Source organism: Nerophis lumbriciformis, linkage group LG24 (genome assembly GCF_033978685.3).
Source record: "Nerophis lumbriciformis linkage group LG24, RoL_Nlum_v2.1, whole genome shotgun sequence".
NCBI classification, from domain to species: Eukaryota; Metazoa; Chordata; class Actinopteri; order Syngnathiformes; family Syngnathidae; genus Nerophis; species Nerophis lumbriciformis.
Genome location: NC_084571.2, coordinates 19,333,440 through 19,350,472, shown reverse-complemented (window position 1 = coordinate 19,350,472; position 17,033 = coordinate 19,333,440). Strand labels below are relative to the sequence as shown.

General features: G+C 39.3%; 1 protein-coding gene across 3 annotated transcripts in view; it reads right to left on the bottom strand.

Moving 5' to 3' along the window:
* Positions 1-1,219: 1,219 nt before the first annotated feature.
* disp3 (dispatched RND transporter family member 3) overlaps positions 1,220-17,033 on the bottom strand; it is a 94,691-nt gene continuing 78,877 nt past the window's right edge. For all 3 annotated transcript variants that reach the window (XM_061981769.1, XM_061981770.1, XM_061981768.1), the window contains 9 exons: positions 15,412-15,581; positions 15,210-15,340; positions 14,961-15,142; positions 14,767-14,893; positions 10,642-10,787; positions 10,408-10,567; positions 10,231-10,344; positions 10,008-10,174; positions 1,220-2,063 (listed from right to left, as the gene is read on the bottom strand). In XM_061981769.1, coding sequence (XP_061837753.1) covers positions 1,728-2,063; positions 10,008-10,174; positions 10,231-10,344; positions 10,408-10,567; positions 10,642-10,787; positions 14,767-14,893; positions 14,961-15,142; positions 15,210-15,340; positions 15,412-15,581 — 1,533 coding nt within the window. In that variant the 3' untranslated portion in view covers positions 1,220-1,727. The remainder of the gene's footprint in view (positions 2,064-10,007; positions 10,175-10,230; positions 10,345-10,407; positions 10,568-10,641; positions 10,788-14,766; positions 14,894-14,960; positions 15,143-15,209; positions 15,341-15,411; positions 15,582-17,033) is intronic.

Genomic DNA, 17,033 nt, shown 5'->3' with positions numbered 1-17,033 from the left:
AAGAGTGTTACTAAAACGGCCTTCTTTCATCTCCGTAATATCCCTAAAATTCGTTCCATTTTATCCACTAGCGACGCTGAGATCATTATTCATGCGTTCGTTACGTCTCGTCTCAACTACTGTAACGTATTATTTTCGGGTCTCCCTATGTCTAGCATTAAAAGACTACAATTGGTACAAAATGCGGCTGCTAGACTTTTGACAAGAACAAGAAAGTTTGATCATATTACGCCTATACTGGCTCACCTGCACTGGCTTCCTGTGCACTTAAGATGTGACTTTAAGGTTTTACTACTTACGTATAAAATACTACACGGTCTAGCTCCGTCCTATCTTGTCGATTGCATTGTACTATATGTCCCGGCAAGAAATCTGCGTTCAAAGAACTCCGGCTTATTAGTGATTCCCAGAGCCCAAAAAAAGTCTGCGGGCTATAGAGCGTTTTCTATTGGGGCTCCAGTACTATGGAATGCCCTCCCGGTAACAATTAGAGATGCTACCTCAGTAGAAGCATTTAAGTCCCATCTTAAAACTCATTTGTATACTCTAGCCTTTAAATAGACCCCCCTTTTAGACCAGTTGATCTGCCGTTTCTTTTCTTTTCTCCTCTGCTCCCCTTTTCCTTGAGGGGGGGGGGCACAGGTCCGGTGGCCATGGATGAAGTGCTGGCTGTCCAGAGTCGGGACCCGGGGTGGACCGCTCGCCTGTGCATCGGCTGGGAACATCTCTGCGCTGCTGACCCGTCTCCGCTCGGGATGGTGTCCTGCTGGCCCCACTATGGACTGGACTCTTACTATTATGTTGGATCCACTATGGACTGGACTCTCACAATATTATGTCAGACCCACTCGACATCCATTGCATTCGGTCTCCCCTAGAGGGGGGGGGTTACCCACATATGCGGTCCTCTCCAAGGTTTCTCATAGTCATTCACATCGACGTCCCACTGGGGTGAATTTTTCCTTGCCCTTATGTGGGCTTTGTACCGAGGATGTCGTTGTGGCTTGTGCAGCCCTTTGAGACACTTGTGATTTAGGGCTATATAAATAAACATTGATTGATTGATTGATTGATATTTTTATACTTATATATATATATATATATATATAGACATATACATATATATATATATATATATATATATATATATATATATATATATATATATATACACACACACACACACACACATTAGGGCTGTATAAAATTACCATTAGAGTTTGTGGGGTAATCCTGCTATTTATTCAGATGGCACATATCTGTATTAGTGCAGCATCAATACAGTTATTGAGTGTGACATACACTCACTGAAGTATCAGCAGTGTACAGCAAACATGTTGGACGTCATGAAGTAAAAATCTTGTTGTACGTAAAGATGTACCATTTTGTACCATCTTCATTGTTTGCCAGGGGGAAAAGTAACTAAAAACAAACTGAAAAGTAGATTCTAAATGATCCTTAGTTGTTTGTGTTAAATAGTTGAATGCCGTTTTTTTGTGTCTTTTCATTTCTTAGCTAGCTGACTACTTCCTGGTTCATAATCAAGAATGTTTGCATCCTTCCACAGCACACCTACAAAGAAATGAGTGGAAAGTCATGTTTGTGTTTGTGAGACAGGCCAATAGTGTAGGAAATATTGTCCTTGCATTGTGAAAAAAGAGAAAGTGTATTTTTATTAAGTGTAATTGTTGTGATGGTGCAAAGAAAAGATCCAAGATAATACATCATCACCACACCCCTACCTGCCCCCCGGCCCACCACAGAGCTCCCCCCGCGGCCGCGGCAGTCATAACGGCGAGGGCGGCCTTCAGCACGCCGCAGGGGGTCCTGCGGAAAGCGGCGGGGGCGGCGCTGGCCAACATGGCCACGGTGACGGTGAGGGTGAAGAAGATGGAGACGGCGGTGTTGATGGCCACGATCTGGCCGAACTTGGCGAAAGGCACGATGACGCAGAAGAAAAGCGGGACCGTGGAGATCACCGTGGTAACGGCGCTGGACACTATAGCAACGCCCACATGGTTGACTGCCTCTACGCTGCGGCTCTGCCTCGCCGCCGCCGGATCCTGCCAACAAAGCGCTGATTAATATTGTCTTTGTTTGACACCACAACATTTGCAGGAACATTTGACATCTTTTCTACTCTTATATTACATCTAAAACATTTATTATTATCACACATTATCATATTACAACATATTGTATTATTATAACACATTATAATATCACAACATATTATATTATTATATCATATTATAATATCACAACATATAAAATATAAGATAAGCTACAGCACCCCCCCCCACCACCTTGAAAGGGACAAGCGGTAGAAAATGGATGGATGGATGGATAATAACAAAATAACATAACATTTCATAACATAGCGAGCAGTCACTCACGCCGTGAGTGACTGCTCGCTGACTGCTCGCTGTTGCTGTTGCGAAAAAGCTAAGTATCGTTCTATCTGTGAGCTTTTAATTGTTTTACAGCTTTCTTTACTACTTCCCAAACATACTTAGTAGTCCTATTTAACTTGCAAACGACCCGATCTCTGTCTCAGCACCCCTCCCTCAGCTAGCTAGCTGCTAAGCTAACGAAGCTAACGCGGAGAAGGCGGCGCCGGTCTGAAGGAATCTACTTCCGCACACCGCGACCACTTCCCTGAAGACAGCAGGAACTTCACTCGGTGACAGAAAATACCGTGAGTATGGATCCCTGCGCTTCGTGCACCGTTCTCATGGATAGGCTGGCTCTGCTAGAGGGCCGTGTCCGCCAGTTAGAGCAGAGTAATCTCATCTGCTAGCGTTAGCTGTAACGAGCTAACTAGCCCAGCTTGTAGCAGCCCTAAGCGGCCTATAAGCAACAGTGAACTGGTTGAGACGCATAATAGATTTAGCCCTTTAGCTAGTCCTACACCCCAGTCTACCGGGCACTACACCTTAGTCATAGGGGACTCCATCACCCGAAACATAAAGCTTAGCAAACCAGCCACAATTAAGTGTATTCCCGGGGCCAGAGCACCTGACATTGAATCTAATCTTAGGGAGCTAACTCGCAACAGGCCTAGTAAACACGTACGACAGGCTAATCACACCACTAGGTATGCGAACATAGTTGTACACAAGGTTGGGAGCTTGGAATTGTCCAAAATGTTTTGGTATCCTGGAGCATTCAAAGTTCCTTTCACTAGAACTAAGGGGCAAAGCCCAACTCCTGAAAACGACCCCACACCATAATCCCTCCTCCACCAAATTTCACACTCAGCACAATACAGTCCGAAATGTAGCGTTCTCCTGGCAACCTCCAAACCCAGACTGGTCCATCAGATTGCCAGATGGAAAAGCGTGATTCATCACTCCAGAGAAGGCGTCTCCACTGCTCTAGAGTCCAGTGGCGACGTGCTTTACACCACTGCATCCCACGCTTCGCATTGGACTTGGTGATGTATGGCTTAGATGCAGCTGCTCGGCCAGCTCTGTAGCAACTGACTGTGCAGAAAGTCTTTGCACTATGCTGACCTCTCTGTCAGTTTACGTGGCCTACCCCTTGGTGGCTGACTTGCTGTTGTTCCCAAACTCTTCACTTTTCCTATAATAAAGCCAACAGTTGATTTTGGAATATTTAGGAGCGAGGAAATTTCAGGACTGGATTTGTTGCACAGGTGGCATCCCATGACAGTTCCACGCTGGAAATCACTGAGAGCGGCCCATTCTTTCACAAATGTTTGTAGAAACAGACTCCATGCCTAAGTGCTTAATTTTATACACCTCTGGCCGGGCCAAGTGATAAGGACACCTGATTCTCATCATTTGGATGGGTGGCCAAATACTTTTGGCAATATTGTGTATCATATTATTATAACATATTATATAATATCACAACATATTATAATGTAACATATTATAGTATTATAACATATCATATTATTATAACAGTTATAATAATATACAATTATAACATTAATAACATACATTATAACATAATAACATATTATATTATAACATAATAACACATTATATTATAACATATTATAATACAACATTCTGATACAACATATAAAATACAACATATATATTATAACATTATATTATTATAACATATTATTATATATTATCATTTATAACACAACATTATAACAGAAAATAATATTATTACTTAATATTAATATTATTAATAACATACTGTAATATTATTACATATTATAATATGACATATTGTAATATCATAACATATTATAACATACAACATATATTTTATAACATTGTTATTATAACATATAATATTATTACATATTATAATTTCATAACATATAATATAACATATTATGACATCATTAATTATTATCATTTTGTAACATATCATAATATTATAATATGTGATATCATTACATATATTTTGCGTTGAAAAATGTTAGTGTAAAGGAAGTTGCAAACACCTTTAACTAAAAATGCAATGAATGGGGATTATAAATACACATTTGAAAATTATCTGTTTAAGGTACACTGATGAAAGATTAAATAAAACCTCTCTATCTGAGATTAATTGTGATTAGTTATGAGTTAATATGTGAAGTGAATTTGTGAATTATATTGAATCGCAATAAAAATGCACACATGAAAAAGATTTAAGGTACACTGATTAAAGATTTTTTTTTAAATGGTCTCTATCTATAGTAATTTATTAGGAGTTAACTATGGACAAATAAGATTTAATCTCCATAAATATACACAGTTGAAAAAGATTTACACACTTGAAAATTATTTAAAATACACACATTAAAGATAAAGAACCCTCTAACTGCGACTAATCGTGATTAATTATGAGTTAATATGGAAAATACAATTAATCGCGATATACACACATTTAAAAAAAATAAGTTTAAAGTACACTGATTAAAGATCGAAAATGTCTCCTTGTTGGCAACTAATCATGATTAATTATTAGTTATTTACGGAAAAATGTAACTAATAGCGATGAATATATACACAATTGAGAAAGGTCTGTCTGAGGTACACTGATTAAAGATGAAAAAATGTCTCTCTATCAGCAATTAATCGTGATTATGATATAAACACAGAAAAATACAATTAATCGCCATTAATATTCACACAAAATTATCTGTTCAAAGTATACCTCATAAAATATTTAAAAAAACTATAATCTGCAATTAATCATGATTTATTAAGAGTTAACCACGAAAAATGCAATTAATCACGATAAAAATACACACTTGTAAATGATCTGTTTAAGGTACACTTATTAAAAAGATAAAAAACCTACCATCTGTGATTAATCGTGGTTTATAATGAGTTAACTCTGGAAAAATGCAATTAATCGCGATAAAATATATTCTACAAGAAGATATGTCAAAGGTACACTGATCACCTCCCAGGGGGTGATCAAGGGTGATGGGTCAAATGCAGAGAATCATTTCGCCACACCTAGTGTGTGTGTGACAATCATTGGTACTTTAACTTTAACTTTAAAGATGAAAACCTAACATCTGCGATTAATCGTGATTTATTATGAGTTAACATGGAAACATGCAATTAATCGTGATTGAATATACACACTTGAAAATGATGCAAATAATCTCAATAATATACACTTTTGAAAAAAATATGTCAAAGGTACACTGATTAAAAATTTAAAAAAATGTTTCTCCATCTGTGATTAATCGTAATTTAGTAAGAGTTAACATGGAAAAATGCAATTAATAGCGATTAAATATACACACTTGAAAATTATCTGCCGAAGGTACACTGATAAAAGATAAAAATCTTGTCTCTACCAATGATTAATTGGGATTTATTATGAGTTTACTACAGAAAAATGCAAATAATCGCGATAATATACACTTTTGAAAGAATTATGTCAAAGGTACACTGATTAAAAAACAAAAAAACTTGTCTCTATCTGTGATTAATCGTGATTTATTAAGAGTTAACATGGAAACATGCAATTAATTGTGATTAAATATACACACTTGAAAATGATCTGTGTAAGGTACACTGATTAAAGATAAAAAAAATTCCCTATCATCTGCGATTAATCACGATTTATGACGTGTTACCTACAGAAAATTGCAATTCATCTCGAAAAAAAACCACACTTGAAAAATATCTGTGGAAGGAACACTGATTAAAAGATAGAATCTTGTCTCTACCTATGATTAATTGTGATTTATTTTTAGCTAACAAAGGAAATATGCAATTACATTAATCAGGATTAAATATTCACACTTGAAAATGATCTGTTTGAGGTACACTGAATAAAAGATAAAAACCTAATATCTGCGATTAATCGTGATTTATTATGAGTTAAACATAGAAAAATGAAAATAATCGCGGTAATATACACTTTTGAAAAAAACATGTCAAAGGTACACTGATTAAAAATAAAAATAAATTTGATCTGTGATTAATCGTGGTTTATTAAGAGCTATCATTGAAAAATGCAATTAATCGCGATTAAATATACACACTTGAAAAAGATCTGTCGAAGGTACACTGATTAAAAGATAAAAATCTTGTCTCTACTTACGATTAATTGTGATTTATTTTGAGCTAACAAGGAAAGATGCAATTAAACATTCACACTTGAAAATTATGTGTTTGATATACACCGAATAAAAGATAAAAACCTAACATCTGCGATTATTCGTGATTTATTATGCGTTAACCACAGACAAATGGAAATAATCGTGATAACATACACTTTTGAAAAGAATATGTCAAAAGTACACCGATTAAAAAACAACAACCTTCTATCTGTGAACAATTGTGATTTATTAAGAGCTATCATTGAAAAATGCAATTGATCGCGATTAAATATACACACTTGAAAAAGATCTGTCGAATTTACACTGATTAAAAGATAAAAATCTTGTCTCTACCTATGATTAATTGTGATTTATTTTGAGCTAACAAGGAAATATGCAATTAAACATTCACACTTGAAAATGATCTGTTTGAGGTACACTGAATAAAAGATAAAAACCTAACATCTGCGATTAGTCATGATTTATTATGAGTTAACCACAGAAAAATGTCAATAATTGCGGTAATATACACTTTTGAAAAAAATATGTCAAAGGTACACTGATTAAAAATAAAAATAAACTTATATCTGTGATTAATTGTGATTTCTTAAAAGCTATCATTGAAAAATGCAATTAATCGCGATTAAATATACACACTTGAGAATGATCTGTCGAAGATTAAAAGATAAAAATCTTTATGTCTACATACCGCCCAGCGTGGACGTGCATGACGCTCAGCGCACGCTTGCAGGCCAGATCTTACATGTGAAACGGTCTTTTCCGGACTCTCTTGTTATCGTACTTGGTGACTTTAACAAGGGACATTTGAGCCAGGAATTACCCAAGTATAGGCAGTTTATTAAATGCCCGACTAGAGAAGAGAACACTTTGGATCACTGTTACACTACAAGTAAGGCATACCATGAGTCCCGCGCGCTGCACTCGGACTATCAGATCACGTGATGGTGCACTTAATCCCTTCATACAGACAGAGACTGAAACTGGTTAAACCTGTTATGAGGACCGTTAAGTGTTTCACCGCCGAGGCTGTGGAGGAGCTGCGCGCATGTTTGGAGACGACAGACTGGGAGGCAATTGGAGCGGCCACGGACAATCTGGACGAGTATACGGACACTGTGACCTCATACATTCAGTTCATTGAGGTGCGCATCATTCCAATGCGCACCAGGGCTTGTTATAACAACGACAGGCCCTGGTTCACACCCTAGCTCCGACAGCTGCGCAAGAAAAAGGGCACTGCGTGGAGGAGCGGGGACCGGAGTACCTACAGAGAAGCGAAGTACCACTTCAACAGGGAAGTGGAGAAAGCTAAATCTGTGTACTCTAACCGTCTACAGGAAAAGTTCAGATCCAATGACTCTGCAGCCATGTGGAGAGGATTAAGGGCCCTTACGAACTATAAGCCCAAAGTCCCCCAGGCCCTGAATGACCGGACTCTCGCTCAGGATCTCCGCACACATTACTGTCGTCACGAACGGCCTTCAACTCCCCCCCACCAACTCCAGCACTACATTAAAGGACTTAAAGGACTCCAAGGACATTTAAGGACTCCAAGAACATCACAGGACTTCATCAAAGGCCCTCTCCATCCGAGAGGAGGATGTACGCCGGCAGTTCTTGAAGCTGAACACGCGGAAGGCCCCCAGGCCAGATGTTGTCTCCCCCTCCACCTTGAGACACTGTGCGGATCAGCTGGCTCCTGTCTTCACTGACATGTTTAACACCTCTCTGGAGCTATGCCGCGTGCCGTCCTGTTTCAAGACCTCCACCATCGTCCCTGTCCCCAAGAAAGCACGGATCACAGGACTTCATGACTACAGGCCGGTGGCGCTGACGTCTGTGGTCATGAAGTCCTTTGAGCGCTTGGTCCTGCCCCACCTCAAGGACATCACCGCCACCTCCTGGACCCACTGCAGTTCGCTTACAGAGCCAACAGGTCTGTGGATGATGCAGTGAACCTGGCCCTCCACTTCATCCTGGAGCATCTGGACTCCCCAGGAACCTATGCCAGGATCCTATTTGTGGACTTTAGCTCTGCCTTCAACACCATCCTCCCTGGACTGCTACGAGACAAGCTTTACCAGCTCAGCGTGCCCGACTCCCTCTGCAGTTGGATCAATGACTTCCTGACGGACAGAAGACAGCACGTGCGACTGGGGAAGATTGTCTCGGACAGTCGAACCACGAACACTGGTACTCCTCAGGGCTGTGTACTTTCCCCCTGACTCTTCTCCCTGTACACAAACTGCTGCACCTCCAGTCACCTGTCGGTAAAGCTGCTCAAGTTTGCGGACGACACTACTCTCATTGGGCTCATCTCGGATGGCGACGAGGCCGCCTACAGGAGAGAGGTGGACCGGCTGGCGTCCTGGTGCAGACTCAACAACCTGTAGCTGAACGCCCAGAAAACAGTGGAGATGATCTTGGCCTTCAGGAAAGTCAAAGCCCCACCATCCCCCCCTCACCCTGATTGACTCTCCCACCCCCGTCTCCATTGTGGACTCCATCCGTTTCTTGGGCACCATCATCACCCAGGACCTCAAGTGGGAGCCGACCATCAGCTCCCTCATCAAGAAGGCCCAGCAGAGGATGTACTTCCTGCGGAAGCTGAAAAAACTGAAGGTGCCGACCGAGATGCTGGTGCAGTTCTACTCAGCAATCATCAAGTCCATCCTCACCTCCTCCATCACTGTGTGGTTCCCCGGCGCCACAGTCCGGGACAAGCATCGACTGCAGCGCATGGTACGTGCTGCTGAGAAGGTGATTGGCTGCAAACTTCCACCTCTGCAGGACCTGTTCTCCTCCAGGACCAGGAGGCGTGTGGGTCAGATCACAGCTGACTCTTCTCACCCTGGACACAAACTATTCTCCCCTCTCCCCTCAGGCAGGAGACTACGGTCCATCCAGACCCACAACTCCCGCCACCTGAACAGTTTTTTTCCCCTCGGCCATCAGATACATGAACAATAACAATATCTGATAGCTCAGTTACAGCTCATGTTATTCTATTCTGTGTTATATGTGTTTTATGTTGCACGATTGCGCCAAGTAAAATTCCTAGTTTGTGAACCCGTTCTCAAACAATGGCAATAAAAACTCTTCTGATTCTGATTCTGATTCTGAAAGATGCAATGAAACATTCCCACTTGAAAATGATCTGTTTGAGGTACACTGAATAAAAGATAAAAACCTAACATTTGCAATTAATCGTGATTTATGATGAGTTAACCACAGAAAAATGCAAATAATGCTTACATACGTTTGGATTGGGGAATATAGTCCTTAAAGGAGAAAGACGTTAATGTCTCTTGTTTTCATGTTAGCATTTAAGCTAGCTAGTGGGAGCTTGCTTCTTCAGTAAATGAGCAGCCTCACAGAGTTGTTATCAATCACGGTTTTATGATCTTTTTCATACTAATTGTGAGAAGTTTGACAAAGATAGACTTACCGTGCCTCGAGTAGGGGGCGCTGCTTCCCCGGCCAGCATGTATCCCTCTACCAGGTGCAGGCAGTAGTCCACTGACGAGCCCACAAGGATGGAGAGAGAAATGGCCTCCACTGCTCCGAGCTCCCAGCCCAGCCAGTACATGAAGGCTCCCACCAGACAGACCACTCCTGCGCACAAGGACAAAAATGGTGGCCTGACCCTGGGCGCTGAAGGTGAACGTTACCTAGGATGGTGACAAGGACTGGAAGGAGGAGAAAAAGGTGCGCGGTGAAGAGAGAGACGGACGCCACACAGATGGCCAGAGAGAGCAGCAGACTCCAAAGGGCGCTCTCCACTCCTGCAAGAGAAAGGAGGTCTTGGGTGGTCTCATCTTCTCACGCACCACCTCTTCCACGCGTACCTAGGATCTCCATGAAGATCTGTTTCCAGTGCTCACAGGTCTGGAATCCTCGTCTTAGAGACGAGGACTGGGGCAGCGAGGACAGTTGGTCCTGGATGAAAGTCTCCCAACGGAGGAAGTCGGAATAAGTCCGGAAGGAGGATTTCCCCTTGTACGTTGTCTGGGTCGCAGGCCACAAAACGTCCAGTCAGCGTAAATATTTCCAGGCGGCGTCAAACATTTGTGCTGACTCACAGATTCGAATGCCATGGAGAGCCAGCGGACCTTGCCTGCGTGCATCCCTGCTGCGCCATGGGACAGCTGGCCTGGAAGGAGGTTGGGCTCCGGGAGAGAGTGACACTCCGGATGGAAAAGAGGCAGGACGGAGGCCAGTTTGTTGCCTAGCAAGTCAGTAGGAGTCAGTGGGAGTCAGTAAACTTTAGGGTGAAAAAAACTGGCAGCAGAATTTTCCCCAAAACATTACAGTGGTACCAATTTTTCATTTTCATTTATAGCGTGTTTCCATTTACAGCAGTATTTCTTCATTATTTTCTGTTACGCCCACCCAGGAAGAAGAAACCATTTCGATCAACCCCCCCGGTGCGACTTTAAATAGTATAATTTGTTTATAAAATTGCTGTAAGTACACCTCATTGTATCCTTATTGAAAACACAAGTAATATAAACCAACTGACAACAAATAACTTAATTAACATTGTGTTTCTCTGTAACAGAAAATATTTAAAGTGCATCAATTTGCCTGAAATAAAAAAAAAAAAAAAATCCTTAAACATTTTGCATTATAAACATTTTTTTTTAACGACTTGAACCATTTGATACTAAAAAATATAATTGAATAAATAGTAATAATACAATCCAAATGAACTCAGGAGCACAATACATAAAACACTTTAACCTACAAAACAAAAATTAATACAACAGTTTCAGCTGATTTTTTTTTTTTTTACATAAATCAAAATGAGGAAGTCAGGATTCAACAAGCACGTTTTGGAGTGCACAGCTTTTGGAAATGTTGTTTGAAGCATGATACTGATAAAGCATGTAAATACCCCCCAATGCGTCATTAAAGTTAAGACTTAAGTGTTTTATTGTTTTAACATTTTACTATCCTTGACTTGTTTTTACACTTGTATCCATCCATCCATTTTCTACCGCTTATTCCCTTCGGAATGATGACGACTGTCAGTGTGTACATTTGTCATGATGACGACTGTCAGTGTGTACATTTGTCATAATGACGACTGTCTGTGTGTACATTTGTCATGATGACCACTGTCAGTGTGTACATTTGTCATGATGACCACTGTCAGTGTGTACATTTGTCATGATGACGACTGTCTGTGTGTACATTTGTCATGACGACGACTGTCAGTGTGTACATTTGTCATGATGACGGCTGTCAGAGTGTACATTTGTCATGACGACGACTGTCAGTGTGTACATTTGTCATGACGACGGCTGTCAGAGTGTACATTTGTCATGACGACGACTGTCAGTGTGTACATTTGTCATGATGACGACTGTCAGCGTGTACATTTGTCATGATGACGACTGTCTGTGTGTACATTTGTCATGATGACGACTGTCAGCGTGTACATTTGTCATGATGACGACTGTCAGTGTGTACCATGTGAACGGGGCTGGTTGTCGCACTTATTATATTTGGCCACTAGAGGGCGCAGTCCTACAACCAATGTATAGAATGAGGGGAGCTCCCTCCAGTCTTCTTCAAACTACTATTGGTCGTCAGAACTTGAGGTCAGGGGGCAATTTTTGTTTTTCAGTTAAAATTGTAAATATTTAGCTCCGCAGTATTTTGTCTTTGAGTCTTTTATACATACAATTTTTTTATTGCATTATGTACTGAGTCGTAAAAATGTTAAAAATAAGTCATATATTATTAGTATTATTATTTATTATTTAAAGCTTAAATCTCTAGATCAACTTCAGGTCTTATATAGTAAAAATAAATAATACAAAAAATGTTTTGTGGCCTTTTTGTCAAAGAAAACCCTATTTCTTATGGCAAAAAACACAAAATATGCAATAATTTATTGTATTTGATGTGAAGTAATTGGAGCCTTAAATAGATCAATAAATCATAACACCATTGATTTTATTGTCTTATTTTTTGAGCGATGACAGTTAAAAAAACAAAAAACAAATTTTTGCCGATCCAAAAGGGACCCACTCGTATAGATCTGTTAAAAACTTATTTTTAACACTTTTATGTCGATTGTAAGTTTTTCTTCTTTTTTGTCTAAAAAAACATACTTTTTTTATATGACAAACAAACAAAATATGCAATATTTTCCCTCAAAATAATTCAAAGTGGGATATTTGATTGAGTCTTGAATATGTCAATAACTCTAACAACATTGATTTTGATTCATTATTATTTTTTGAGCAATGACAGCTTTAAAAAAGAAATATGTATTCTGTTTTTGCTACATTTCACCTCTTTAATTACACTTGTTTAAGGTTTTAAAAAAAAATGTAATGTATTTTTAGAAACTGCCGCAGGCCCTAAAAAATTAGCTGTGGGCCACATTCAGGAAAGCCCTGGATTACTATGATAGCACAACAACAAAACAAAATAAATACCACAAATAAAAGAGTTAAAAACTAAATACTGTGTAGTAACGGGCCAGTCTTTTGAAAGGAAAGGCTCCCTCAAAAGAGCCATTGATCCCATCTCTTCGACATTTCCTCTTAATAAAAACTGCTTCCTTCCTTCAATCCACACTTGTTCAACTTTACTAAGCACTATTGTCTTGATGTTGTTTACAACTATTTTAGTGGTTAGCTTAGTTATTAGCATGCCCGCTTCTGGCTTGCACTCGGCGTATAACATGTTTAGCTTCGTACTCTAAGGATAACGGTACTTGATAATGATACTTAAGATACTAAGAATTGCAGTTTATTTGCTGTAATGGAGGTGGTTATATATGTGAGTGTATATATATATATATATATATATATATATATATATATATATATATATATATATATATATATATATATATATATATATATTTTGGTACCGGTATCAAAATGTATTTCGACACTTTTCTAAATAAAGGGGACCACAAAAAAATGTCATTATTGTCTTTATTTTACCTAAAAATCTTATTGTACATGAAACACATGTTTATTATTGTAATTTAGTCCTTAAATAAAATAGTGAACATACTAGACAACTTGTCTTTTAGTAGTAAGTAAACAAACAAAGACCCCTAATTAGTCTGCTGATGTATGCAGTAACATATTGTGTCATTTATCTACCTATTATTTTGTCTACATTATGAGGGACAAACTGTGAAAATTGATTATTAATCTACTTGCTCATTTACTGTTAATATCTTTTTATTTTCTGTTTTAACATGTTCTATCTACACTTCTGTTAAAATGTAATAATCACTTATTCTTCTCTTCTTTGATACTTGACATTAGTTTTGGATGATACCATACATTTAGGTATCGATCCGATACCAAGTAGTTACAGGATCATACATTGGTCATATTCAAAGTCCTCATGTGTCCAGGGACATACTTACTGAGTTTATAAACATAATATAAATTTTAAAAAAAGGAAAAAAAATTTGGTGATGATATAAAATATCGATGTAATCATAGTAGTATCGACTAGATACGCTCTTGTACTTGGTATCATTACAGTGGATGTCAGGTGTAGATCCACCCGTGGCATTTGTTTACATTCAGGCGTGCTATCTTTTGTTAGCGGTGACGCCGGTGAACTCTTAATGTGTAGGGAAGCATGTTTAGCTATTCCTCGTCCTCCAGTGATAATGGTACATGTAAGAAACTTACTTTATTTGTCACCATGGAGGCCAGGGTTAGCTTCACCTTTATCTTTACTTTTTACACCAAATGCGTCCATTCTCCCTTTTCTGTCTACACACTGTGTCTGCTTGTAAGTACTCTGTGTGTGCGCGCTGCCGAACATGCTCCTCTGCTCGTAAAACCAGCAATGTTACGACGTGACGACGACGCGCCGTCATGCCCGTTACAAAAAATTTAATAAAATAAATATGGGGAACCGGTACTTTTCAAACCGAGTACCGTTTTTGATTCATTAGTATCGTGATACTATACTAGTACCGGTATACTGTACAACCCTTATATATATATATATATATATATATATATATATATATATATATATATATATATATATATATATATATATATATATATATATATATATATATATATATATATATATATATATATATATATATATATATATATATATATATATATATATATATATATATATACACACATGTATATATTTTGTACAAGACTAAGTGGAAACACAATAGAAGAGGTTGGTACCTGAAGGCAGACACTGTGCTCCCCCGGGCTTCACAAGTTGTTTATTTGCACTCACTGCCTTGCAAATTTTGCAAAGATTTCCCATCTCCTTGAAAATGTCAAAATCGGGATCCAATATGACGTTGCCCTGTTGGCGGACGTAACCATGGTTACCGGAGGAAGTCAAGAAAAGTTGACATTGTGTTGACGCTCACATTATCGCCAAGGACGTGATTGTCTCGGCGCTCCGTCCGATTCACCCCCAAGATGCCGAAGACTACAAAAACCATGGCGCCCGTGTCCACCAGGGGCCGCATGGCCGGGAGGCCACAGGCGCCGCCGCTGCACGGGTTGAAACCGGACGTCTTGGAGAGGGTGAGGGGTCGTGCGGTAGAACCTTCCCACAATGACACCACAGCACATGATAACAAGATGGCGGCGTGGGCGTGGTGATACCGACTCACCTCTGGGAAGTGGAGAATAAAAGCTTCCCCGTGTGGGTCCGTCAGGCATGCCACGGACGCCGCAGCCAGGCGGGCTGACGCACACTCGGGTGGGATGAGGCCTCAGTTTATGCTGTGCAAAGTGCAGCTTCCTGGGAGGAGAAAGTACATACACATTTTGCCTGAACTTAACTTCTCTCAGGATTTAAGACTACTTCTCAACCTGCTGCTCTGCTGCGGCGACGCCGCCACGAAAAAGGAAAAGTCGGGCATCCAGTTGTGGCGGCGGTCACATGATCGAGATGTCATCATCCAGCTGGGGTAAGGGTGGTAGTCGTGGGAAACGCACACGGTCATTCTTCGGGTATAGTTCTGCCATGACTGACTGAAGGCCTGCAGAGTGGAATATTATTGTCAGTATATCGGTACTAGTATAGTATCGCGGTACCAATGAATCAAAAACGGTACTATACTCTGTTTGAAAAGTCCCGCTTCCCGGGCATGACGGCACGTCGTCACATCGTGACATCGCTGGTTTTACGAGCAGAGGAGCATGTTCGGCAGCGCACACACACAGAGTACTTACAAGCTAGACACAGTGTGTAGACAGAAAAGGGAGAATGGACGCATTTTGGTGTTAAAAGTAAAGATAAAGGTGAAGTTATAACACTGAAACACCCTTAGGAAGAGGTGCTTTAAGACATGGCTAGCTAGCTAGCAGCTAACATCCATCTGCAGTACTTCTAAATCACTAATCCTGGCCTCCATGGCGACAAATAAAGTACGTTTTTTACAGGTACCATTATCACTGGAGGGCGAGGAATAGCTAAACATGCATACATTAGCTCACCGATTTCACCGCTAACAAAAGCTAGCGTTCCTTAATGTAAACAAATGCCATGGGTGGGTCTACACCTGACATTCACTGTAATGATATCAAGTACAATAGCGTATCTAGTCGATACTACTATGATTACATCGATATTTTTTATCATCACAAAATCTTATTTCCTTTTTTAAAAATTAATATTATGTTTATCCATCCATCCATTTTCTACCACTTATTCCCTTCGGGGTCGCGGGGGGCGCTGGAGCCTATCTCAGCTACACCCTGGACAAGTCGCCACCTCATAAAGTCAGTAAATACGTCCCTGGACACATGAGGACTTTGAATATGACCAATGTATGATCCTGTAACTACTTGGTATCGGATCCATACCTAAATGTGTGGTATCATACAAAACTAATGTAAAGTATCAAAGAAGAGAAGAATAAGTGATTATTACATTTTAACAGAAGTGTAGATAGAACATGTTAAAACAGAAAATAAGCAGACATTAACAGTAAATGAACAAGTGGATTAATAATAAATGTTTACAGTTTGTCCCTCATAATGTAGACAAAATAATAGGTAGATAAATGACACAATATGTTACTGCATACGTCAGCAGATTAATTAGGAGTCTTTGTTTGTTTACTTACTACTAAAAGACAAGTTGTCTAGTATGTTCACTATTTTATTTAAGGACTAAATTACAATAATAAACATATGTTTCATGTACACTAACATTTTTTATCCAAATAAAGACAATAGTGACATTTTTTTGTGGTCCCCTTTATTTAGAAAAGTATCGAAATACATTTTGGTACCGGTACCAAAATATTGGTATCGGGACAACCCTACAAGCAACATCACCCTTTATCAATACATGTATGAATACATCAATACAAGTATCAATACATCAATACATGTATCAACTGTAGTCATGGGGAGTGCTATTGACAGTTAAACAATATCATTGTCATATTTTTTAACTTCTTCCGTATGATGTTTTATTACATACA